This window comes from Ammospiza nelsoni, chromosome 20, assembly GCF_027579445.1.
Source record: "Ammospiza nelsoni isolate bAmmNel1 chromosome 20, bAmmNel1.pri, whole genome shotgun sequence".
Lineage (NCBI taxonomy): Eukaryota > Metazoa > Chordata > Aves > Passeriformes > Passerellidae > Ammospiza > Ammospiza nelsoni.
In genome coordinates, this window is record NC_080652.1 from 11,705,080 (window position 1) to 11,730,613 (window position 25,534).

The following is a 25,534-nucleotide window of genomic DNA, read 5'->3' on the forward strand; positions in this document are numbered from 1 at the left end:
TGTTATGAATACTCCATATCTTTAACTCAATAGAAAAAAAAGACAAGTAATTAGCTCAGCTGTTAGAAAGCTCAGATTTCTCCCATCTCCTCTTGAACTAGAAAATTGTTTTGTGTATAATTTTATATGTACATATAGATACAAATATATAATATATATGGAGACAACTAATGGCATAAATCAGAAATTATTAGAAAATATTTGTTCTAATGAAGTAATAATTTGGTGGTAATGTATTTCATCAGTGTAGCTTAAGGCTAAATTAAGTGGACAGACTTTATATGGATTCTCTAATTTTAATCTTCAAAATGCTATCTAATGTCTCATTAAGACTTTCATATAATGTATCTTAAGTACAGTCATTAAATATAGTTTAGGGAGATGTATGTTCAGATATTGCTTAAAGATGTTTTAATAGGCCCATTTACTCTGATGATATTAATGAGCTCTTAACACATATTAAGCTTCTAAAACCAGTGGTGTCTCCTTGCAGTGAGCAGATCAACATAGGAACTGTGGAGGAATTGGGTGTTCCAACAAAGCCAGTTTTCCAGGGGCTCTCCAGGGCCTGGCTCCGTCCCTTTAGCTGTGTCAGCATGGGGCGGTGTCCCTGCTCCTGGGATGGTGTCCCCACCCTGGTGTGTGCCTCTGCGTGGGTGCCTCTGCGTGGGTGCCTCTGCGTGGGTGCCTTTGCGTGGGTGGCTGCTGCATCCAACAGCCAATGCTTCAGAGCTGCGCGTTGGGAACTGGCCAGGCCCGTCTCGGGGTCTGTGACACGTTACACACGTTTGGTGCATATCAGTTAAAATAAACAAATCAGATGGGTTAATGGAAGAGCCAAATATGGGCCTGTGTTTAGATAAATTCTGCTTTTTGATCATCTAAAGTGAAGATGCAAGAGTTGTAATTAAGATAATAAAAACTGCTCATTCTCTGTTGTCACTTCAATTCCAACTCAGAAAGTTATTGCAAAGAAAATTCTCTGGTTTCATCACTCAGCTCTTCTTAACAAATCCTTCTGAGTTCAGAGACTTTTATAATTACTAAATTGGTTTGTTAGAGGGAGATAATAGCAAATTTTTTCTTTTCATAATTGGACATTTCTTCCCTGTAGGCTAATGCAGGCGCAGCACTCACATACACAATGAGCTGTGCTTTTGAAAAACCATAACTGGCTAATAAGTGCCATGGTGTCATTGGAGAGTAATGGTGTGCTGATTAGCATAATTAATGACAAATGGTGGTGCAGAGTGGGTGGATTGGTTTAGCAGATGATGAATGCGCTGCGCCAGGGCCGGGCCGGGCCGTGCCGCGGTGGCGTGGCAGCGCTGCCACTGGCACCTGCCACCGCTGCCCCTGCCCAGGCTGGTGGCACAGCCACAGGCTGGCACAGCTCCTGGCGCTCTCGGCTGGCTGGGTGGCACCGTGTGTCCCTGCGGGGGCTGGTGCCCGGGCTGGGGGCTCTGCAGTGCCAGCACCAGCAGAAAGGAGCCAGGGGCTGCTCTGGGCCACGGGCAGAGGGCTGGGGGCCATGCCAGGCACTGGCCGTGCTACAGGATGGGCACATTAATCTGTGATTTGATTAATCAGGGCTAATTTACATTCACAAATGAGACTGAGAAAAATGGAGTTACCTTTTCACCTTTAAGGAGGAGGAGGGATTATTTCTAGGTTGTCTCTTTTTTAAGTGATAAGCAACTCTTTTACCAATAAGGATGAAAATACTTCATTTGCATTAGCAAAAGAAGCTAATTATTATATAGTTAATTAGCATCTGGAAATGAGGATTATCTTAATTACAAAGCACAGTTTCCTTAATAGCTACAAAACTGTAAGTTTGATGTGTGTGGAGATTGGTGACTATTATTATGTAATTACTGATCATATTAATGGTGCAGTGTATTTGGATATCATTTGCATATGCAAATGAAATTTACCTGATAGGAATATGTGGTTCCAGTAATGTTTTTGAGCACTTAAAAATGAAGTCCCATTAGAGGATGTGGATCCTGTGTGGCACAGTGGATCTCCTCCTGCAGAAGGGTTTTTGGCTCGGCAGGGCTGTGGCCCTGTGCCTGGCTGTTGGCAGCAGGGCACCACCCAGCCTGGGCACAGAGACCTTCCTGCATCCGGGCAGTGCTGCGTGCCTGTGCCCTGTGCCATCCTCTGCAGACCCAGCTTTGGGCCTGTGTCGAGGCTCTTGTGGCTGGGTGGACGCTCCATGGGAGGGTGGGAGCGTGTTCTGGGTGTCAGTGAGCTCCAGGGCAGAAGATGGCTATCCATCCCCACATCCTTCCTAGCCATTCCACTAACTTGTAGGCATGCTTGCAGAATGGAGAGCACGGTGCTGTCAGGGCAGCTGATCTAGTTTCTTTCTCCTGCTTTTATTGGAAACACAAAGCTGCTGTGTGTTAAAAATAACTTGAGTCTCTTAGACCAAAACCATGTAAAGAGAGGACCGTGCACCTTTGTCTCCCCTGGGAGCCCTGTGGGACAGATGTTGGTCACTCACTGCACTGCTGGAGAGTGTGGGGTGCTGCTGGGCAGGATCACAGCATCGCTGCAAGTGTGAGCATCTGCCCCTGGCAGTGACCTGGCTCCTGTCCAGAGAGTCTGGGAGCCTGGGACTGTCACAGCGGCAGCAAATCCACCGCACACCGTAGGTGGCTCAGCTAAGGAAAAGGCTTCCGGGGCCAGACACTGCAACAATATGCAGCCTGTGGATTTAATACCCCCTGCCCCTACCCCGCAGCCCTGGAAGCCGTGTGGATGTTTCTCTCATCAAGCAGCAGGAATTTACAGCTGCCGGCCAGGGAACACTGCGGCCATTGTGGGGCTGCCCGAGATGCTTTTTGCAACTGCTGCTGCAGCCTGCGCTGCCCGGCCGTGCAGACAGACATTACATGTTTAATGACTTCCAAGGAGTCTGTCCTTACAGCCAGAGCTGAAGGGAATGGAAGAGAGTCTGGGTTTCTCCTCAGCACACAGCCGGGAGCGGACGCTGGAGGAGTCCCTGCCTTTACCCTTTGCCTTTCCTTTGCCTTTTCCTTTACCTTGCCTTTGCCTTTGCCTTTCCTCTGCCTCCACCTTTGCCTTTCCTCTGCCCCTGCCTTTACTTTGCCTTTGCCTTTGCCTTTGCCTTTGCCTTTGCCTTTCCTTTGCCTTTGCCTTTGCCTTTCCTTTGCCTTTGCCTGTCCTTTGCCTTTGCATTTCCTTTGCCTTTGCCTTTGCCTTTCCTTTGCCTTTGCCTTTCCTTTGCCTTTCCTTTGCCTTTGCCTCCCCATCACTAAGTGGGCCCTGTCCCAGCTCTGCCTCAGCCCCACGTGAGTGCCCTGGTTTGTATCTGCTCTCCTCTAATTAATTAGGGGCTGTGGCTTGGAAACAGCACATGCTAAGGTGTGATCTTTGAAGTTTAGTGTGGTGCAGAGACTTCAAAGGGGACATTTTATTAAAAAATAATAAAATCAAGAGCTCCTAAACACTTGCAATTTGAAGAGCTTGTTTGAAGTCTCTCCATGTTCTCTAGTGCTGATGGAGTCACAGTGCTGAGGTGCTCCTTAGGCGTCACCATGCAGTACTTAACCTTCACTTTATTTAAAAAAGAAAATAATCAAATCCAGGGGTACTTTTTCAAGTGTTTTCGTGGCTTGATCTTAGCAGTAAAGAACTAATTGTGCCATGTCATGAGCTATGCAGGAAACTAAGAAAATCAAGGCTGACAATCAAATTAGCAAAAATGAAAATTTAGTCCAGGTCTGTTTTTTTAATCAAAGTCATTTCAAGAGGAACAGGAAAGCTGTAAACCTTTCCCAAAGCAGAGGTTCCTTCCCCAGCCCAGGAGGGCCCTGCTGTCCCACTCGCTGCACCAGGCATTGGGTGCTTTGGTGCTGCTGCCACCCTGCTGCCTGGCCAGGCCTGGGCACCAGGCACCGCGCTGGGCATTCCCTGCTGGCTGTGTCCCCTCAACAGCCCTGGGGACAGCTCCTGCTGCCCAGGAGCCACATGAAGTGCTCTGGGGCTTTCATGAGCTTGCGCTCGTGCTCATGCTTGCCTTGGGCCAGCAGAGCTGAGCCCTGCACCCCTCTGTGCCCCTGCCTGTGCCCCTGCCTGCACCTCTGCACTGCCTTGTATGACACAACGAAGCTGTATGCGTGTTGGGGTTGGTGTCTGCAGCTGGGGAGCACAGCTGGGACAGCTGCAGGTTCCCTGTTGCAGCTGGCTTGGCAGGAGCTGTCAGGAAAGGCTGCTTTTGGTTTTGGCCCCGAGGTTTCGCCATCAGTGATTTGGTGTGGTTCCATATGGGCCTCGGTGCACTGTAGCACAAAGAACACACATTTACTGTTCAGGTTGCTGTTTAAATCTCTGTGCCAGCCCCTGATTCTCAATCTGCTTTCAGATTCCTCTGGTGCCATTTAGCTGAAAATCAAGTTTTCTCTAAGCAGGAGAGCTCTGCTGGTTTTATGGTGTTGCTCTAGGCTGGTTTATGAAATACTCTTCTTGGTAAAGGATAAACACTCTGTTAGCATTCAGGTCTGGGGAAAATTGGAACAGTTCTGCAGCATTAGAGGAAGCCCTTTCTAAAATCTAAGGTCATTTAAATTTTAAAGGTGGTAGTAGTGCACTCAGTGTTGGGTTTTTTGTTGGTTTGGATTAGCAGTTCTTCATTTTCAGTCATGCAGGAAAACATTTTGCAAGGGATTTATTTATTTATTTAAATATTTTTAATATCAGAAATTGAAAATTCTAGTGTAACAGGCAATGCAAAAACAGTAATATAGAAATCCAAAGCTACAAAAGCTTATGGTGAGAATTTAATGCAGAAACAGCTGTTATTTCCTTGGGAGTTAAGGTGTATAAACTGTTGTGTGGCTGTGTATCCCCACAATCGTGGTGTGAGGAATTAGCGCTCACTGCAGTGTGCAAACGGAGCCTGCCAGGCTCTGAGGCAGCGATTCATCTGTACCCAGGAGTTAAATATGACAATGTTAGCATTTTTCATTTCCCTGACGTTACCATTAATAAAGCAATGATCCAAAAGAAGCTTTGCTGAGTCTGTTCTTTATGCTTCCATCACTCACAACTAGATAATTTCACACAGGATCGTTTTTAAATTAAATGACGATAAAAGCGCTCCGCTGTCCTGTGCTCACTAGTTCATAGAAGTCTATCAAGTCATTAATGTGTCATGACAAACTGTGAGTTGGATACAAGAGTAATTAATTATTTGCATAAATAACAGGTTGAACTTGGTGCTTTCAGCCACAATGACACACGTGTCACATGGTGGACATCCTGGAACCTGCGGCAGAGGTCCCGGCAGGGTGAGGGCTGAGCTGGCACACGGGTCATCCCATGGACGGCAGCTTGGAAGCTTTTGTGTTTCCAAGTTCTTCACTGATGGTTGCTTCAAGAGAACATCTGATTTTTGGAGCGTTAGCGAACAATTATACAGATTTTCATAATCACCATTAATCACCACATATTTTTCAAGATAATTACTGCAACTATTATTTAGATTTCTCTTTTATGTGCACATTGTAGAAAAGAACAAGTGCTTATTATGCTGGGTAGTGTAGAGAACTACCGTCTGAAGTTCTTTGTCATCCAGAAACTCATTATGTTAGCTGATGCTGCCTGTGAAAGTTCGTCAGCATGTTTAAATTAGGGTAGCATTGGCAGGTCTGATTATTTAAATCTGGTAGCTTGGCTAAAAATATAGTTATTCAAGAAAGATGAATTACTAATTTGACAACTGAGATTTAGTTGGAGTCTGCAGCACAGAAGGCAGCATCTCTCGAGTGCTTAGAGAAGGGTGACAATACTTTCACAGATTAAAGAGAGGATTTCTAAGCGAGCTAGCAAGTTGAATTATAGAGCATGCTTTGGTGTCCTCCCCACTAGGGCCTGAGAGCAGGTCTTGGTAAATCACAGTGCAGGAGCAGCCAGCAGGTGGAAGCGGTTGTGTGTTCGGTGGTCCTGCACCCATGAAGGGACACGTCCACTACACCTCACCGAGGCATCCATCCCCTTCTGCTGTCAGGGATGCATGGGAACCCTGTCCTTTGGGGCTGCGCTTTGCGAGGTTGGTTTTGGCTGCTGGCTCCTCTCAACTCTTTTAACTAATTGCAGTGCCTGAGTTAATTAGCTGTGACCCTCAGGAAGGAGCTGGTCCTGGGAGGCAGCAAACAGCCATTGGAAACAGTTTTCCTTCTGAAACCCGATTTTATTTTGTTCCGTTTTGAGGGAGAAGAGCACGCCCTTGCAGTCCTCGTGAGTGTGGAAAAGCCCATCTTGGGCAGCAGCAGCAGTGGGTGTCTCATCCTGCGAGCAGGAGACCCCACAGGTGGGGTGGGGGCACAGAAGGCTCCTGCCCCCAGAGCATCTGCTTTGTTCAGGGCACTCGCTCAGCCAGGGAGAGCAGATGCAGGGGGGGAGCGCTGCTCCCCATGCATCTTGTCTGGGCTGTCCCCCTGCCTGCCTGCCTGCAGCCCTGGGTGGCCAAAGGGCTCCTGGAGCCCAGCTGAGCCATGGGCTGAGGGCTGAGGGGTGAGGGCTGCTGCCCTCCTGGTGCTGGGGCAGGCAGTGGCTGTGGCTGCCCAGGGCCTCGTTTCTGTAAAGGTTCCAGAACTGGTGGTGTTTAAACCCTCGTGACACCGGTGCCTGGCTGAGAAAGGAGACGCTGAATGAGCACCTTGTTTTCTGCTCTATGCCTTTAATGCATTTTAGCAGCAGGCTGGTGACGGGCCTGACACGGCAGCTCCACACACGCTCCCGCGCTTGGGGAGCGCAGCATTAATAACACACTTCCATGCATCGTGCCATTTTTAAGCATGATCGTTATGATAAAGGGCATATACTTAATTACAGGCCTGCCTAATTACAGCTCTGTTGAAGCTCGTTTGTTTAGGAGAGCGCTAATTGCGCTGCAGAGCCTTTGGCTCACCCTGCTTTTATCTGCTGCTTTGCTGTGTGCGCTGAGCTCCGGGTGGGCCGGGGCGCGTGCCCAGGGACGGGGGCTCTGGGGATGCACAGGCTCCCTAGCTCAGGCTTTAGATTGCTTTACAGAGGCTGGCGTGTGGCTGATCAAAGGGGGTTCCTGTCGGATAACAAGTGCAGATGGTCTTTCAGGTTTAAAACTTCCTGGGTTTGGTGATGCTGCTTTTCATCTGTTTCCTTTTGTTTTCCTTTGCGCTGTGGCTGCCACACAGCACCTTTGATAACAAAATTACTCCAGTGGAGGGGGGTTTTGTATTGAAAATAGACAAAGCCAATGTAAAAGGCTGAGTCTTCTTAAATGGCCCTTGTTTAATCACTGACATGGTAACTCAGTGGTGAAGTTGGAAAAAGCAGAGGAGCACTGGGTTTGTGGGTGCAGATGCTTTCTGAAAGAAAACCCTATTTGAGGATCAGTGGAGGGCCTCTCAGGGCTTAAATTTGCTCTGATTTGAAGTTTTATTTCTTTCAGAGTTGAAATTTAAAGACTTCAGATGTTAAAGGTGTAAGTGCAATTAAGGGGGTGTATCTGGGGTGTGAGCTGCCTTCGGAACATGCCCTTTTCAGTCTTCCATGCAAATTGCTGAGTTACATGTTTTAAAAATGTCTCCCTTGTACTGCCACATCTTGTGGGAGGCTTCCTGTGACATGGTGATAGCAAGACACAAACACTGAACATCATTGCACTAGGACGAGTATACAAGATGGTATAAAGGCAAACAGTGCTCTGAATACCATTAAGGTTATGCTACAGAAAAAGCTGGGCCATGTGACATGAGACTGTGGTGTCGTGTCCTCATGTCTGTCTTCATATTCCACTGGTTTACATCCTCCAGATGTGGTTTGCAAGTGTTTGAGCTGCTGCTCAGTGTTGAGTTTACACTAGCAGCAGCCAGGCCAGGGTGCTTGGCCCCAGGTGTTTGTCATCATCCTACCCAGGCGCTGGCAGCTTACCTGCTTGGTACACAGGTGGTGGTGTTGACTGCTTTGGGGGCTGCAAGTCCCCTGAAGCAGCTGTCCCTTATCCTCTTGCTCAGACACCACCGCGTGCTGAACTGGTTTGGTGAGGAGGCGATTAATAGAAGTTGTGTCCTTCTAGTTTCAAATACTGTCCTGCTTTGCCAGCTGCACAAAACTGGAAAATGCAAAATTGATGCCATGAAATTGTATATGGATAGAGCAAGGAGAATTTGTTGGATTCCTGGCTTGGTAGGGACTGACCCAGCTATGTCTTAAATGTAAAGAAACCACTGGCAGTTTAGAGGGAGAAAAAGGCTGGCAGTAACGTTTGGGAGCAATCAGTCATGTGTCAGTGCTGTGAACACTTGATCTGTCACTGGGAATGTGTGAAGTTGCATGTCAGAAGGCAGCTGGAAACGTCACATGTGATGTCTTGTCCTTTTCAGCAATGGATGGAGTGCCTTTTATGATTTCGGAGAAGTTTGCCTGTGCTCCTGAAGGGGTGAGTTTGTTGTTCTCCAGTGTCTGAAATCCATTGTTTCATGCGGAGCAATCACAAAACATCAAGACAAATTAGCTGCTTCTGGGAGCTATTCTGTTGTGGGGCCAAATACATACCCAGTGCTTGAGATGGGCCAAGGTTGCATGTCACAATAGCTGCCCGTTAGATGGGAAAGGCTTTTGCCAGATTGCTTCTAAAACTGAATTATCCTGGGATTTCAAGGTTTATTACCGTCAAAAATAGGAATGGCAATGGGACTCCCTGGTGCTGAAAGCATTTCTAATTTCTTAGCATAGATTGTAAAGAAAGCTGCAGAGGTGGAGCTCTCCTGCATTTACCTGCTGTGAGGATGGCATAGTGCCAGCAGCTTTACTACTTCCTGCTGTCACTGCAGAAGTTCGGGGCAGTGGTAATGGCACAGTGCACTCCTGTGCCATCAGCTGCCCCAGGGTCCTGCCTGGCTGCAGGTGAGCCTGAGAGGGCACTGGGTGGTGCCTGCTCCACAGCGGGTGCTGCCGCCTGCACGGCAGGGCACGTCTGCTTCACCAAACAGAAATGCTGCTCCTGGTTCAGAGTGACCTCTGGGTGTCACTGGACCCGTGCTTGGTAAGGTTCATGATCCAGAGCTCAAAGATTCAGCATCCAAATCGGTTCCCAAATCCATCTGATCCTAAAGCAGCATCTTTTTAAAAATCAATTTACAGGAAGCTGTTAAGGCAAACACTGGGCCATCAGCTGTGTCTGATTTTTCAGTAGTGCTCCAGCGTTTTGCTTTCTTCTTCCTGCTGATAGCGGTTTTTCACATCCCTTGCTTTCTGAGAGGGTTGTTTATGGGCCATTATTCCCAGAAATCTGAAGTCCCTGCTGTGAGGACAAATGCAGAGAGATTAGGTTGTGCTAATCCTCCCCGCGGATCCTTTAGACACCATTGCCACCATATGGTCAGTTTGGTCGGGGCTTCCTGCAGCTGGTGCTGCTCACACCTCGTGCTGCAGCCACAGAACCCGTCCAGTGCTACAGACCCACCCTCCCTGCACGGAGCAGCACCAGGGTGAGTGTCAGCTGTGGTGCTGAGGGAGAGCAGGGCTGGAGCTGGGAGCCCCAGCCCGCCGTCTGCTGTTCACTCTCCTGCTGGAACGAGGAACGGGATCGTGCCTGTGTTTACAGATGGTGCCTCTAAATCTCTGGTGATGGAGTGTTTGTGACTTGAAACAGAACAAAACAACAAACAAACAAACAGACACCCCTCCCTGACCCTGAATCTGACATTTTTGTTTCTTTCTTGCCAGATGCAGCCGGTTGATCTCTTGGGTATCACAATCAAAACCCTTGCAGAAATTGAAAAGGAGGTAAGTAGCCAGCCAGGCACTGAGCAAATCATGAGGGCTGTGTTCACTTGTTTTTAAGAACCCTTCCCTTATGGAAAATACTTTTCTTGTCTCTCCCAGATCCACCCTCTTGTGCCTGAAAGTTTTGTCTGAGTACAAGAAGATGGTCAGGCCCAGTTGGCAGGGGTTTTGCAGGCGCCCTGTGGGACTGCAGTGGCTGCAGTGGTGGATCTGAGGATGCTGCCTGGCAGGGCCAGTGGCTGACAGATGCACCCACTGCCTCGGGCACTGCAGTCTGCCACGTGGCACACATGCCACCCCTCTGTTTGGGACTGGCAGTGTCTGTCAGGAGGGACCCTGGGAGCAGGGGGTGCTCAGGGCTGGCAGCCCTTCCCTGTGCCTGGCTGCTGTCCCACTCCTGCCCTGAGCTGGCCAGGGAGCAGATGGTCCCTTTGGCCATGGGGAATCCGTGTGGTGCTGAATTTGCTTCTGCATCATCTCTGTGCGTTGCCTGGTGTGGGAGAGGTCTGGCAGCCTGGGGGCTGCCTGGGGAGGGCTGGGCTGCACAGCCCTGCTTGTGCCCTCACAGGCCTGTGGAGAGTGGGGACACCAGCACTGCAGTCATTTCTGTGGGCAGCGAGGAGAGGCCAAGACCTGCTGCTCTCCCACAGCTCCTGCTCTGTAGCAGGCTGTGTGCGTTCCAGCGTAATGAAAAGTACGATTATGCAGCCCATATTCCTTGATGAAGCATCTTGTCTGCACATAGAGAGCTACACATATAAATATTGTGAATTTCGGCATGGCTTTATTTCCCTTGCAAGCAATAGCACCATTACAGCAAATCTTCTGGATATCCAAAGCAGCCAGAACATTCTCCCTGGAGCAAGATGCCTTGCAAAAAATATTCCCAAAGAATTCTAAGAATTACTGTTCTCTGTCACCACATTTGCAGATGTATGCACCCATCCTCCAAGCTGCAGGCAGCTGAATTTCAGGACTCTACCCTGTCAGGAAAATGATGGAAATAGGTGCAAATCCTGGACTGCACCTGAACTGCTCTTGTTGCCCCAGGATGGCACAGCTGTGCCCGGGGCAGTGCTCAGAGAGCTGGGCTATGAAGAGGTGGTGAGGTGCAGGTGTAAGCAGCACGTGCCATCACTTCATGGCTAATTTGGTGGATGTAGGACAGACAGTGCTGCTGCCAGTCTCCCAGCAGGGCTCTGGGGGTTTGTCCTTTACCCCTGCCTGCCCTGGGTAGGGTAGAGTCACTGAGCATGCGCCTGGGCAGGTGCAGGTGGCAGCCAGGGTGGTGGCACTGTCCCTGTTCCCAGCTCTGTGGCTGGTGCTGTGCAGTGAGGGCAGCGGGCTGGCCACTGGCAGGGTGCACCCTGTCTTCATTTGCACTTGGCGTGGTGTAAAAAGTCTAGAGAGTCTAATTAGTAAAGGGAGCATCCAATATTCATCATTCCTTTTAAAGTGATAAGGAAGGCAGTTCATTTAACCACTGAATTGCTACAAGTTTTCATGGGCTGCTTTTTGCAAATATATTTAATGAAGAAGTTGTAAATCTAGAAGAGCTTAAAATTTTAATTTTACACAGAAATATTTTTCCTTGTTTGCATGTTTGTAGTCAATTCTCCTGAGTGCAGTCACATGAAATGTTCTTTAAATGAACATATTTGCTAACTGGCATGATTTCAGATTTTAAAACATTGGTTCCAGCAATTAGGAGTTTCCTCAGTTCCCCAATGACTGGAGAGATTCGTCTTGATTATAATTGCTCTTAGCCACGCATATCTAATTTGTGTCTTTTTAAGTGTTAATTAGTAAACAGTTTGAGCTGACATCTTTATGCGTTTGGGTGTTGAAAAATGAGGCCTATTGCATGCCAGCGGCTGCAGCATCGCGACAGGGAGGTGCGGCCCCGGGGAGTAAAGGCCCGGTACAGCCTGGGTACAGGCTCTGATATAGCCCCTGGTATAACCTGGGCACAGCCCCTGGTAGAGCTCCAATACAGCCTGGGTGCAGGCTTTGATACAGCCCCAGTACAGCCCTGGTACAGCCTGGGTACAGGCCCCGGTACAGCCCCCAATACAGCCTGGATACAGGCTGTGGTACAGCCCGGGTACAGACTCTGATGCAGCCCCTGGTGTAACCTGGGCACAGCCCCTGGTACAGCTCCAGTACAGGCCGGGTACAGCCTGGGTACAGGACCCGTACAGCCTGGGTACAGGCTCTGATACAACCCCCAATACAGCCCTGGTACAGCCTGGCTACAGGCTCTGGTACAGCCTGGGCACAGCCCCGGTACAGCTCCAGTACAGCCCCAGTACAACCTGGGTACAGGCTCTGGTACAGGCCCCGGTACAGCCTGGGTACAGGCCCCAGGCACAGTCCCGGTACAGGCCGAGCACAGACTCTGATACAGTCCCGGTACAGGCCGGGCACAGGCCCCGGGCACAGCCCCGCTATAGCCCGGGCACAGGCCCCAGGCTCAGTCCCGGTACAGGCCGGGCACAGGCCCCGGGCACAGCCCCGGTACAGGCCGGGCACAGGCCCCAGGCTCAGTCCCGGTACAGGCCGGGCACAGGCCCCGGGCACAGGCCCGGTACAGGCCGGGCACAGCCCGGGTTGCCCCGTTCCCGCCCGGCCCGGCACGAAACCGCGGCGCCCCCTGCCGGCCCCTGGCCGCCTCGCCGGGGCCCGCTCGCCGGGGATCCAATGCCATGGCCGGCCCTGTGCGTTCGGCAGGAGCGGGGCTTCCGTAGCTCAGCGTCGCGCCGGTGTCCTCCCGAGCCGGCACCAAAAGGAGGTCGGCGTCGGGTGGAAGTGGCACGGCCCTGGTACAGCTGGCACGGCCCTGGGCCGGGTACCGGCATGGCTGATGGCTGCCCCGACCGCCCTGCTGGCAGCACATCCCTTGTCCTGGTCCGGCTGTGAGGAGCACACAGGGGGACGTGTTTGTGAGATTCCAAAGGCCACAAATGCGGCACTGGGAGATGCATGGAGGAGAGTCCGTGTACGGGGCTGTTGCAGTGCGTGTGCCACGGTTGCAGGCAGCTCCTACCTCGGTAGCCCCAACACATGGTGTTGCTTTGGCCACCCGCCTGCCACGGGACAGCCACCGCTACCCCGGCCTGTCCTGGGGTGCCCTGGCAGCGGCGGGGTGGCCGCGGGCCGGCGGGTGCGGCTGACAGCGTGCCACGAGATGGCACTGCTACAGTGCACGCCAGCCTGCGAGGGATGTCCCCTGTCTGTAGTGACACCGTGGCCCAAGGGGTGTGAATGTAGGGACTTTCACCCTCTTGCCAACAAAAAACGTTAATTCTGATGGTAGCAGCTTGAGTAAACTTGCCAGGGGGAATGTTTCTGACTAGCTGCTTTATGGACAGGATGAGCGTGGTCACATTTGTGTTAATGCATGGTTTTGGGGAGGGGGTGAGCCCTGCCTGGGGAGGTCACTGATGTGGGCTCAGTTGGTACCAGCAGGTTCAGCTGGCATGGCCCTACCTGGGCCAGCTGTTGTCAGCCCAGGTTTTTCTCTCATTTTTCTGCTTCTCACACTATCCCAGCACAGGTGTGGGCAGTGTTGTGTGGTCAGTGCTGCAGTTCCCTCTCTCTGCTTTGCCCCACAGTACGACTACAGCTTCCGGACGGAGCAGAGCGCGGCAGCCCGCCTGCCGCCCAGCCCCACCCGCTGCCCACCGGTGCCGCCGTCCTGAGGGCCGCGGCCGGAGCGTGTGTGCGTGCATACTACTGAGCAGGACACGGGACACAGCCATGGAACCATCCCGCGCCTCCCCGTGTCCGGCCACGCCGCGCCGCACCGCCCTGCACACACCGCTCCACCGCGGGCACCTGGGCAGCTGCCCCCACCCCGCCGCAGACCCCTCTCCACGTGAGTACAGGACTGAGGACTGGGAGCCTGGCGCAGCCCCTTGCTCATCCCCACTTTGTAACCCTGCTGCAGGACAGTCACAGAATCCAGAGCTGTAGCAAACCTCTGCGAACACAGCCTGGAGCTTGCGGAGCATGGAGAGATCTTACCCCTGAAAGGAGCAGTGGAAGGCATGGCTGGGTACTGCCACACAAGCTGCTGTGGAGCTGCTTGGCTCTCCACACCTTGCAGCAGGAGGCTCCTGTGGCACCCAGGCCAGTGCAGAACCCAGCTGCAGTGAATGCCAATCCCTCTGCCACGATCTGGGCACAGAAGTTCTGCTGTGGCTGGGATCAGTCTCAGATCCACTGTGGTCACTGGATTTGCCTAGGCTGGGGGAGCCAGGGCCCCTGGCTCTCCCTGGGCACTGGCCGGGCAGGCAGGGTGCCCAAGGTGCACTGCAGGTCCTGAGATGAAGGACCTTCGCTTTGCACAGGGTGTCCGTCTGTCCATACGGATCTAGGGCAGCAAGCCTCCTGTGTTTCTGGATGGATGGATGGATGCTGGCAGCGACACCCTGGCAGACCCCAGCCAAGCTGCCTGTGGACCTGCTGACAGCTGGGATGCCATCACCTGCCCATCATTGAGACAGTTCTCTAATGTGTTCCCTGCTAGCTGCTAAAACAAAAGAGATGTGCCTGTTTCCTGGGCACTCATGGGGAAGCACTGAAGACTGACATGGCACAGGATGAGAGCGGGATGCATTAAACCCTGACCTCTGCCTCCCTGTGATCGCTGACCGGGCTTCCTCCCAACTAAACGCATGTCTTGGAGAAGTCCATTGCTGTAATAAGTTATTTACAAGTGCCCATCTGACTCTGTGCTGCTCTTTCAAGTCTCTGCTGTAGAACAAACATACATCATGGCAGCAAAATGGCAATTTTGGAGTAAGAGTTAAAATGTACAATTTTTTGTATTGTAAAATACTGATTCCCTGACCCCACTGAAATGCAATTGCCATGGTAACAGTAACAGTGCTGTTGCTCTCAGCCTGGGTCGTACATGTGCCCCAACCTACTTTGCACTCCCTTGGATTGATCTGGCATTTGCTAGTTGCACAGAGTGGTAACTAACAGCAGTATTTGTACTGTCAGCTAATATTTTTTATTTGTACCTAAGTAAAATAATTCTTGTCCAAAGATTCATTTCTGGTTTTAAGGCACCACACTGTACTGCTGGGATGAAGAGCACAAAATACATTTGGGACAAACTGAGTCCAGATCTTTGCTTCAGCTTCTTCCGATCAGGTAAATAATTTTCTGGAGCTGTGTCTGTAGAGTGGCCATGTGGTTGGAGAGCAGAGGCCAATTTGGTTGCATGTACATTGTTCCTGGGCAAAAGAGTTAAAGCTGTGCACCAGCTCTGGAGCCCTCGGGTGACCCCCTGGAAGTGCTCGTTTACTTGGAGCTTGCACCACCATTTTTAGTTGTTATTTATCCTGCAGTAAAGAAAAGCCAGACCTCACTGCCAGGCTTCACAAAGGCCAGATTGATGATGCCGACATCGACAAATGAACATACCATGGCAGCTTGGTCATTCGGCTCAGGTTCACTTCAAGTTCAAATCCACTCTGTGCCGTAGTGCTGTGCCCATCTCATCCATCTTTTGTCTTTCTATTTTTCTGCTTGTAATTTGTTCTGTAGTTTTCTGTGACATCCGTTTATAGCTTCTCCTGTGGCTCAGTGGTCACGGCAGGTAGGCAGGAGCCATCTGCGGCAGTGCGTTCCCCATAGCTCTGGGATGAGAGCTGACCTTCCCTGCTCCTGGTGGAGGAACAAGGGCTGCACAGGGCGCAGCACAGTCTGCAGAGCTCCAGGGCAGTGCCTGCCACTGGGAGATTAAGAGGCAGCTGCCAGGAGCCCCTCCTGGAGCCACCTCTTCCCAGGAGGGCAGGGCTGCCTGCATAGCGAACAGGGGGCTCAGCAAGGAGCAGGTTCTGAGAGCCACGAGCCCCACACTCAGTGCCACACTCCCTGGGTACATCTGGGAAAATGGGTGCAGAGCTCCAAGTCCCTTTTGTAAGAGAAAATCAGTGCTTTAGAACTTATACCAACTGCTAGGTTTGCTCAGCTTGCTCTGCAGTGACCTACAGGAAACACTGGATACTTGAAACACTGGCAGGATACTCGGCTGGGACAGGCATCTACATCTTCAGGATATATTTGTATACTTACTTCTCCCTCTCTAACACTGCGCCAGCAAAGCTCCTTCAGGATTCACCTGCAAAGAGCCATGTGAGATGAGCTTGCTCTCCATGGTGTGGTCCTGCACCACGGCGCTGCGGGGACAGCCTGGTTCAAATGCACAGACAGGACAGATGCAGTTCCTGTGGGGCAAACACAATGAAGATGTTCTGAACAAAAAGCTGCACCAGCTGAGCTCTCAAGCTCCAAAACTAGGCAGCTCCAAAAGGGAGAGGGCTCAGAGCCAGTGCTTGGAAGCACAGCGAAACACCGTGCAGGGTGGTTGACTGTGTCAACTTCTCAGTCCACTGATCAGAGGAAGCTTTTTTTATTGCACTGCTGAATTCCTGAGACCAGGGCTGTCAGGTCAGCATTTCCACTGGAAGGTTTTACTGGCCACTCCATGACTTTAGTACTCACGGCAGCTCATTGCAAGGCTGGTCCTTGCATCCTTACAGTGAGTCCTCCATGCTGGCATGTGCCATGGCCAGTACCTGCATCTCTGCATCTCCCTCCCTGTCCGAGAGGTGACTGTGGAGGAATTGGCCCAGGCAATAAACGTCCAGGGTGTCTGATGTAGATGTTGTCTGGCTGAGGAGAAGCCTTCTGCAGCATAAGGGGAGGGGAGGAGTCAGTGGAAAGCAACAGAAGCGAATTTGCAGAGCTTTACCAGATGTTCTTGGCTATCTTGCCTGAATTTGTAGAACAAAACTGGTCTCTAGGTAGTTTAATCTTATGGCTGATGGAGAAGTTAGTTTGCCAAATTGTTATACATCTGCAACAGAGACAGAAAAGCAGCAGTGAGGGGTTTGCTTACTGTAAAATATGCCTTCTGATGTGAATTCCTAGTGACACGCTGCCTCCTGGATTCCTCACGGCAAGAAGCTGGTCATGCGCCAAGGTGACTTGTGGCCACCCAGGCCAGGCTGTGCTTTCTGCTGTGTTGATCATGGGAAGGCAAGAAGTTAGTCCAGAAAGTGATGTAGAGTGTGAACTTCGTGATAAAATTCAAGTGTGAATAGTTGTAGCAGGTGTCTTCCCTTATGGGAGCACCTCATATCTGTAGTTCCATAGGAGTAAACTGTGTCAGACTTTTCCTGTGACTGTCCCTGCGTGTCCCCGCGGTGTTTGTTGGAGGTTTCCTGGCTGGGAGCCTCCTGTGCTGTGGGAGGTTGTTGGTAGTCTGTAGCATTGGGCTTGTTTGGTTTCACACCCACCACTGCTCCCTCAGTGTCCTGAGCTCTCCAGACTGAATCCACATGCTGCCGAGCCTGGAGAATTCCTGTCATGGGCGCTGCACGTGCCAGGTAGGTGCTGGTGGCCAGGGCATGCCTCCCAGGCCTTGGCACCTCCTCTCCTGCGGGGCCTGGAATCTCCTGGCAGAGGGGGACGGGACGGAGCTGGCAGTGCCGTGCTGGCCTCAGCGCCCCGCTGCTCCCCAGGTGGCTCGGTCCGTGTGCCCAGCTGTGCCCCCGAGCTGCTCCTGCTCCTCCCAAAGGCAGGAGCCTCACTACACCCACCAATGATTACCTCAGCCTTGGAGCCTTGCCGGGAATCCCCCAGCAGAGGGGCACACAGGGGGCAGAGCTGCTCCTCTGCTCACAAACAAGCTCTGCGAGGTGCTGCTCCCTTCATTCACCACAGGGAAACCAAACACTTGGGCTATTCTGGTCGTTTGTTGTGAAATTGTTTCCTAACAGCAACAGATTTAAATGTCATCATACAAATGGCAGAGAGAAACCTTTTTTGCAGTTGTAAGGTGGTTTTCTAAGATGGTTGGGTTACTGAAAGTGATTTTACTGTGCATTAATCTTATGAATGTTACTATGTTTTATATTTATTTTAGATGACCCTCCTGTATTTTACAAAGGGAAGTTTCATTGTGTGATAACTCCGTCTGTATTCTTAATATAATTTGTTAAATGAAACTTGTTTTAATCAGATAATTCTGTGTGCTTTTGTCTTTTAATTTTCTGACTGAAACAACTACCTGGATTGGAAGAGTGAACTACAGAGGTGGCAACATGATCCCCTACAGGGAATGTGCTCTTGTTTGTGGGCTTTTTTCCTTGGAAATTGGATGTAAGAAAGCCTTGAGAAATTTGTCCAAAATGTCTTGCTCTACAGGTATGCTGCAAAATGAAAACAAACTCAAGCGACGTGTTTTATGGGGCAGGATTGGGTGAAGCCTGGCTGGAGCAATCCTCAGCCCAGCGATGGGGCTGGCAGCACTGGGGGCAGCACTGGCACCCTGGGCTCAGCCCCCTAGGCTGCAGTGACCACTCTGGCACCAGTGCAGGCTGGTACCTGCATGGCTGGGGCACCAGTGCAGGCTGGAGCAGCAGTGCGGGCTGGTACCTGCATGGCTGGGGCAGCAAACCCTGAGGGAAATGGGCTGCTCAGCCAGGGGAGGCTAATACTGCACTACACTGAAAATTGTTTTTCTTTGTGCTAAGTTATTATTCTTCTGAACTTGACCCAAGCTAGTGGTGCACAATCTGACCTCTGGCATCTTCTCACCCCAGACAGTATTTCTGTCTCGCTTATTTTGAGTGCTCTTTGAATTAAGGGAGATTAATACCCAAGTTCCCGACATTCTCTTCAGGCATATGTTTTTATAACCTTTTGAAAGCAGTACCACTTGTTCCACAAAAAACTCAGAAGCAGCATCTTGTGGCTGCCGTGGGAGCTGTCAGTGGCACCTGATAGAATGTCCTGGCTGGGGAGGAGAGGTGTGGGGAGGACATAAAGCAGAGTGGGCCCATCCCGTGCCAGCCCGTGGCTCCAGGGCTCTCTCCACCTGCTGCCAGGGCTGTGGGCTCAGTCCTGTGGCACAGCACACCCCGTGCCTGGGAACCCTCACCCCAGCACTGGCACTGGAGCTGGCTCACATCCATCATTCACGGAATTTGGTTTCTGAGGAAAATGTCTAACTGTGCTGTGCTTAGTGCTGTGAGACGTGGGAGCAGTGGTTTCTCTGGAGGGGTCCTGTGGCCATTCCTGCCCAGGGAAATGCTCCCAGTGCCTGGGGGGAGCAGCAGGGGCTGGGGGCGGCTGGCGCAGTCCTTGTGTCATCAGAGGCTCTGGGCTTTGTGAGCCGGTGGCTTTGGTGGTGTTTTGTTTTCTTTTCTCCTCTCCCTCCTACAGCTTTAAAAATTAACTTGCCTGGGGAGTTTCTCAAAATCCTTTCCTTTCTCTGGCATGATGGATAAGCCATGTAACTGATTGTCATGGCCCTAGGGAGGATAAACATCTTCTGCAGTTTAAAATAAAACCTCCTCGCTCCTTGGTTAATAAGTGTTGAAAGAAGCACAAACAGAGCTAACACAGGATTTCCATGACTAACAAGATGACCACATCAGTGAATGTTGTTTGGGGTTAAAAATGACTCAGCTTTTGCTTCCCCTGGGTAAGATGTTTTATCCCAGCGCAGGAAAAGCTGCCAGCAGCACTTTGAAGCTCTGGCAAACATGATGGAGCCAGGATTGTGAACTGGGAAGTGTTTGAATGCCGGGTTAAAAAAACCCTCATAAACTCTGCTCCATGTGTGCGGATTTCTGGAAGATAAAGGAGCCCACAGCTTCATCCAGCTTGTGCTGACTCTTTTCTTTTCAAAAGCCTTTTCAGATGTTTTCACTTTTCTGCTTGCTTTGTTGAAAGATGTAAAAATTTAAGACAACCACAAAGTAAACATTTCAAAACTTTCTGGTCTGAAAATTAGTGACATTTTCAAAATCCCTCAGATTCCATTTCGGCACTATCAGAAATGAAGATGTTTGCGGTTTTTTTGATTGGCAAATTTTCCAGGCAGGTTTTTGTTTATTGATAACTTTTATTTTTCAAAGAAAATAGATTTATTATTCAGTAGAAAACACTAGATAAGTAGATGTCTTGTCAAAATTAAGCAGGTTTTCTTTATTAGAGTGAAATAGTAATGAACTCATCTGCTTCCAATATTTATAAAGAGGAGGGAAGGCCATTAATTCTGCTGCTTGTGAATAAAACCATCTGTGATTTCTTTCCATTTGATGTGTTTTGGTTTTAATATACATTTTTCACAAATAAGTGTAGGGATTTTTTGTGAAAATGTCACATTCAGAATCTCATAAAGAAGGAACGCAAGGAGGGGGAAACGAAATGTTTTGTTAGCTCAGTAATTTCTCACCTTGCACAGAGAGTAAAATTCCTGCCAACTTTAACACATTAGGCGACAGAATTACATGTTCGGCTCTAATGCAATCCATGACATGGAACAAGGCAAACAGAGGATGTTTGGAAGTTTGTTTTCCTTTGGGAATCACACAGCACATTTAACTTAATCTGTCCTGACACTTGAATTATAACATGAGCTTCTTTAGGGAAGCAAAATGGTAGATGCCTCTTTTTAAAGCAAAGCAGAAGTTAATAAAATGGGCAACACGTCGAGGAGAGAAAGCCCTGATGAGCCATCATGCGATTCTCAGAGCAAGTGGGCTCTGCTCTGGGGTTTTTCCACTAGAAATGCTGGAAACCTTGAGACATCCTTCTACTGAGGGTGAAATTTGACCTCTAGAATTTTACTCAATTAAAGCAAAAGCTACAAGAATGCCCCAAGTGAGACCACTTTGTAGTTGGACTTGTGAGTGTTCGATCTTAAATTAAACTGAGTATTCATCCAGCTGCTCTGCCAGGATTTATTTCACAACCTTCCCAGCAGCTCCTGCGTTGGGGACTGCCCTGTGCTGCAGCTTCGTGAGCTGTACCTGTGGGGGAGAAGGATTGCTCCTCTGCTCCAGCCAGCACAGCCCGGGCACCCCAGGCATCTCTTTGAGGGCCTGTAACGGGAATGGGGGTCACTGCCATCTGCTCCACTGGGTGTTGCTTGAAAAGGTTGGCGCCAGTTACTGATTTTGAGGCCCAAATTTAATGTCCGTGGTCCAACAGGATCAAAGCAGATCCTTGGAGGTTCCTCTGAGTGAAGAAACCTGAAATCAAGTAGCAGATGTCCTCACCTGAAGGCCAGAGCTCCAGGTGCTGCAGAGCAGGGCAGGTACTCTCCTGGGGAGGGAAAGGCAATGTGTTTTATCACTGAAAAAAGAGTAAGCCGGTTGTTTCTCACCTAGTTATTGGCAGAGATAGGAGAGGGCTGTGCTCATCTCTTGGGGCAGTTTTCACACATATGCCAAGCAAGTAGGTCTGCTCTCTGGTGAGCATGCAGTGAGCAGTGTGGGGAGACAGGGAGAGCAGGAGTGACCAGGAGAGCGCTGTGCCAGAGATGGGGCTGGTGCTGGTGACTGTTCTGCAGTGACAAACAGTTCCCCATGGTCAGGGGAAAGCTGTCATGCCCATGGGCTGGGCCAAGGGCTGGCAAAACCCAGGAATGCCAACCTGGGGAAATGTGAGGATCAGTTTCACGAGCTCCGGAGGCTGACTCCTCTGAATTACACAAAGACTTCCTGCTTTTCCCACCAGCACACAACCCTGTTCCCACAGTCCCCAGCAATGACCTGTCATGGGTGGCAGAAGCCAGTCAACGGACTCAAAAGCCCTTAATGCAAGCGTTTTCCCTGTTCTAACTCTAAATTCCTTTTTCTGTCCAAATTCCTACTCATATGAACCTTTTAGGAACTTAATTATCCTTGAGACTTCTGCCTCTCCGTGAAATCTGGTTTAAATCAGCAAAGAAAAGAGTTCAAAGTTATTGGGCAGGACAGGCAGACAGACAAGCACACAGGGATCACAGGAACCTTGTTTTCATAGGAAACTAGATTAAAAAAATCCCACAGCAGTTACCAGCCCCTTTGGTGGCACGGCTGTGCACGGCTGCCTCGGTCCTGTGCAGGCGATGGCCGGGGGGTGCTGGGGCACAGGGGCTGGGGCTGTGCTCTTTGGGGAGGGGGCTGGTGCAGGCAGCTGGGGCTGTGCTCTTTGGGGAAGGGGCTGGTGGCAGACCCTGCCTGCTCCGGTCGGAGTAGTTCTCTATGGGCAGGGGGCTGGTGCAGGCAGATGGGGCTGTACTTTATGGGGAGGGGGCTGGTGCAGGAGCCAGGGCTGTGCTCTTTGGGGAAGAGGCTGTGCTCTATGGGCAGGGGCTGGTGGCAGACCCTGCCTGCTCCAGCCGGGGCTGTGCTCTGTGGGGAAGGGGCTGTGCTCTATGGGCAGGGAGCTGGGCTCTATGGCAGACCCTGCCTGCTCCAGCTGGGGTTGTTCTCTATGGGGAAGGGGCTGTTCCAGGAGCCAAGGTTGTGCTCTTTGGGCAGGGGCCGGTGGCAGACCCTGCCTGCTCCAGCCGGGCTGTGCTCTATGGGGAAGGGGCTGTGCTCTATGGGCAGGGAGCTGGGCTCTATGGCAGACCCTGCCTGCTCCAGCCGGGGCTGTGCTCTGTGGGGAAGGGGCTGTGCTCTATGGGCAGGGAGCTGGGCTCTATGGCAGACCCTGCCTGCTCCAGCCGGGGCTGGCTGGGCAGCGGCGCTGGCAGCAGTGATTCCGCAGCCTGTCTGCTTCTCCCAGCTGGATGCAGATTCATGACATCCCTGCTCGCTTTGGCATGCAAACCTGTACCTAATTTCTTCTGAAACGGGCCCTGAGGAAGTCAGCAGATGTTATTATTAAAGCATTGAGCATCAGCAGCTCCCGAGATATTGTCAGTCTGTTAATGAGCTGATCAAACTGGGGAATGCAAGGGCTTTCCCTACTTCTTAATAAGGAAAATAAGACCTCCAAGGTTAAAAGACTTCATTTAAACTGCACCAAGTTTATAGGTTGCAAAATGTTCTTTAATCAGTTTATTCTTAGAAGGCCCTAACTGCCCGTGAACAGGAGTGGGCATTATCTTAAATGATCCCACAAGAACACAGCCGCTCTGTCTTGGTGGGGTTTGCTGGCATTTTGCTCCCTTAGTCTCCTTAGCTGGCCTTTTCCGGGCACCTTCTGCAATTCTTCTGTGAACATTCTGTGCATCATTACCCACAGCTCTTCTCCAAGACTCCTGATGATCTGTGAATTATTGGGTTTTACTGTTTGAAAGTTAAACCGATTTTCCTATCAATATATTTGTATTTGTGGCTTTGCAAATCTTAAATCCCAGTTTCTCAAGGCTGCAGGAGACACCAGTTGTACAAGTGAGCCAGAAATATCCTGAATTGGACACCTCCCTGCACGTCTCTGTGTCCTCCCTCTCTCTCAGCCTGTCCCTATACTGCAGACCCTCTGATTCTGTTCGAGTAGCAGTGGCTCATGGGGCGCCCACTTTGTTGGCTCTTCCCTTAATCCCATGCTGTCTGGAAGTCTACTTGGGGTTTTCCACCTGCAGGGATGTTTAGAATTTGGACACCAGTGATATTGATATTAGAGTAAATTGGTAACAGCTAAAAGTTTGAAAGAAAACATCTATTATTTCTACAGGAGCAGAGGAGCATGACTTGCCTTAATGGTGCCTTGCCACCACTATTACTCACCTGAGATAGGTCCAAGAACAAGCTGAAGGACCCTTGTCTTGGGGAGCTTCGTTATATCCAAATTGGCAGCAGGTAAACAGCTGCCAGGGGATGATCAGAGAAGGAGAATACAGAGAAGGCCCCTGTAATTCTCTCCATCTGCTCCTGGTGCAAGCGGGAAGGAGAACACAAAAGTGGGGCCATGTCCTGTGTCCTGCTGTCCCTCTGGGAATGGCCTTGTGTGGTTGTGGGCAGCCTGCCCCATGCCCAGGGGATTCCCAGGTGCTCAGCAGCACTTCCTCCTCACCATGGATCACTGAGCTCACACCCATGCCATGATTTATTCCAGCATGGACATATTTATACCATCTGATAAGCAGTGCCTGCTATAAATATGTCCATGCTCTCCTTTTGCTATGCACCAGTGAGGAAGGGGCATGTTGTGATAAATTGACCCTGAAATATGGTGCGTGTGCATAGTTTTACGGACTGGGAGGATTGGGTCAGTTTGGTGTCTCTGTTGTGGTTCAATTAGTTATTTTTGAAGGAGTCTGCTGAACTGTGGCTTCCAGGGAACATTTCCAACATTACCGATATTTGTAACCCTAACGTGTGTCACTTGGCAAAACTTTCCAAGCACTAATAAACAAAAAGGCCCTGAATGACATCTCAGCACCAGAGCGGGACTGTTCTGGTCCTGCTGTGGCCAGTGAGGGCAGGGCTGAGCCCTGGAAGGGGAGACATCGGGTCAGCACCCACTGATGCTCTGGCACCCGCAGGGAGAGCAGCATCCCAGGGCAGCCAAGCCCAGGGGCCACCAGCACTTCTGCACACCCTGCTCAGGGATCCAGGGCGCCCACAGCCTTTGTGACCAGCACCAGTTTGGTTTGCAAGGGCCCTTTCACAATCCTGGGTCATTTCTGCTCACTTCAAATGGTAACGTGGAGCAGAGAAATAATAAACTTGAAAAGAGTCACTGGGAAACAACTCCCACTGCCTCAGACAGCAGTCTGCTGTGGAGGAGGATGAAGGGCACTGACACCCAGCGTGTCTGGGAGTTGCACTGGAGCCAGCGTGACCAGGTGTAGCTCATTAGGCTGCTTGATCAGGTCCCAGCTGATGAGAAAGGAGACACCTGTGCAGTAGCGGTTTTTCATCATTTCCCTCAGATTTGGGGTCCATCAGCACATCTGACTTTGAGCTGCTGCCTGCCTCTTCTCCCAAACTGTGAGTATTAGCTATATTTTTTTCATTTTTCAGAGGAAGTTTATAATTAGGCTGGAATTCTTCAGGCAGAGGCAAAGGCCATGCTGGTTTGGGTTAGATTGTTTTGTTAAATTTGGAGAAAAACTGTTCTTTGTTAAGGAATGTGTTTCTCAAGGATAGATGAGACCTTCACCTCTCTAGTATTCAGAGTCTTGTGCAGTTCTAAACTTGAGTTTCTTTTCTATTTAAACATTCAAAGCTTGTCTTTGCTGTTGTTTTCACAAAACCTGACCTGAGCTGGAGGGGTGCCGCAGGCTGTGGGAGCAGAAGCTGGGCCGGTGCAGTTTGAACTGGCCGTGGCTGTACCAGCACTGGCTGTGGCCGGGCTGAGCAGCCCCGGAGGGGCTGTTAAACTGTTGGGAAGAGAAAGTTCATGTTCTGGGGAGTTTTGGGTGGCTGGCTGTCTCTGCACAGGGCAGAGCAAGACTCTCAGTGGGTGCATTGAGTGAACTGGGCTCTGCTGCCTCGTGGGCGAGGAGCTGGCTGCCCTTTCTCTGCTGTGCCATCATCTGTGGGCCTGGGCCCGAGTTGTGATTGAGCAGCAACACTCTGGTGTCTGTGGCCAAAGTTACCCCTTCGGCTGTGTATTTTACCTTTATTTTGTAAAATGTTCCCCCTGCATTTCATCGGCTCACCCATGGGAGAAATCGCTCGCCCCTGGCCTGAGCTCGGGTCTGGGAAAGCAAGCAGCCCTGTTTCACTGCTTTCGCTTCTGGTGCTTCTTCTCATGGGTTCTATGAGCAGGTCATAGATTTTAGGTGGAAAGCTTTCCTGCAAACTCTGCATCAGTGAAGAGGCAAGAGCAGGAGAGACGAGTAGGAACATTGTTGTTGGTGCAAGTAGGGAAATACCCTTCCACATCTGGCTGGACAGCAGCCCTGGGAGCGTGGAGAGGCCGTGCCTGTCCCCAGGCCCATGCTCGGGGCTGTCCCAGTGCTGTCCCCAGGCCA

General features: G+C 50.7%; 1 protein-coding gene across 10 annotated transcripts in view; it reads left to right on the forward strand.

Moving 5' to 3' along the window:
* Window positions 1–25,534, forward strand: part of MVB12B (multivesicular body subunit 12B) — a 99,578-nt gene that overhangs the window by 34,693 nt on the left and 39,351 nt on the right. For 8 of the 10 annotated variants that reach the window (XM_059486194.1, XM_059486197.1, XM_059486196.1 and 5 more), the window contains 3 exons: window positions 8,400–8,455; window positions 9,745–9,804; window positions 13,419–17,849. In XM_059486194.1, the coding sequence (XP_059342177.1) occupies window positions 8,400–8,455; window positions 9,745–9,804; window positions 13,419–13,505 (203 nt within the window). In that variant the 3' untranslated portion in view covers window positions 13,506–17,849. Of the gene's footprint in view, window positions 1–8,399; window positions 8,456–9,744; window positions 9,805–13,418; window positions 17,850–17,905; window positions 18,150–25,534 lie in introns of those variants that run through there. The other 2 variants (XM_059486188.1, XM_059486191.1) reach the window with 2 other exon arrangements.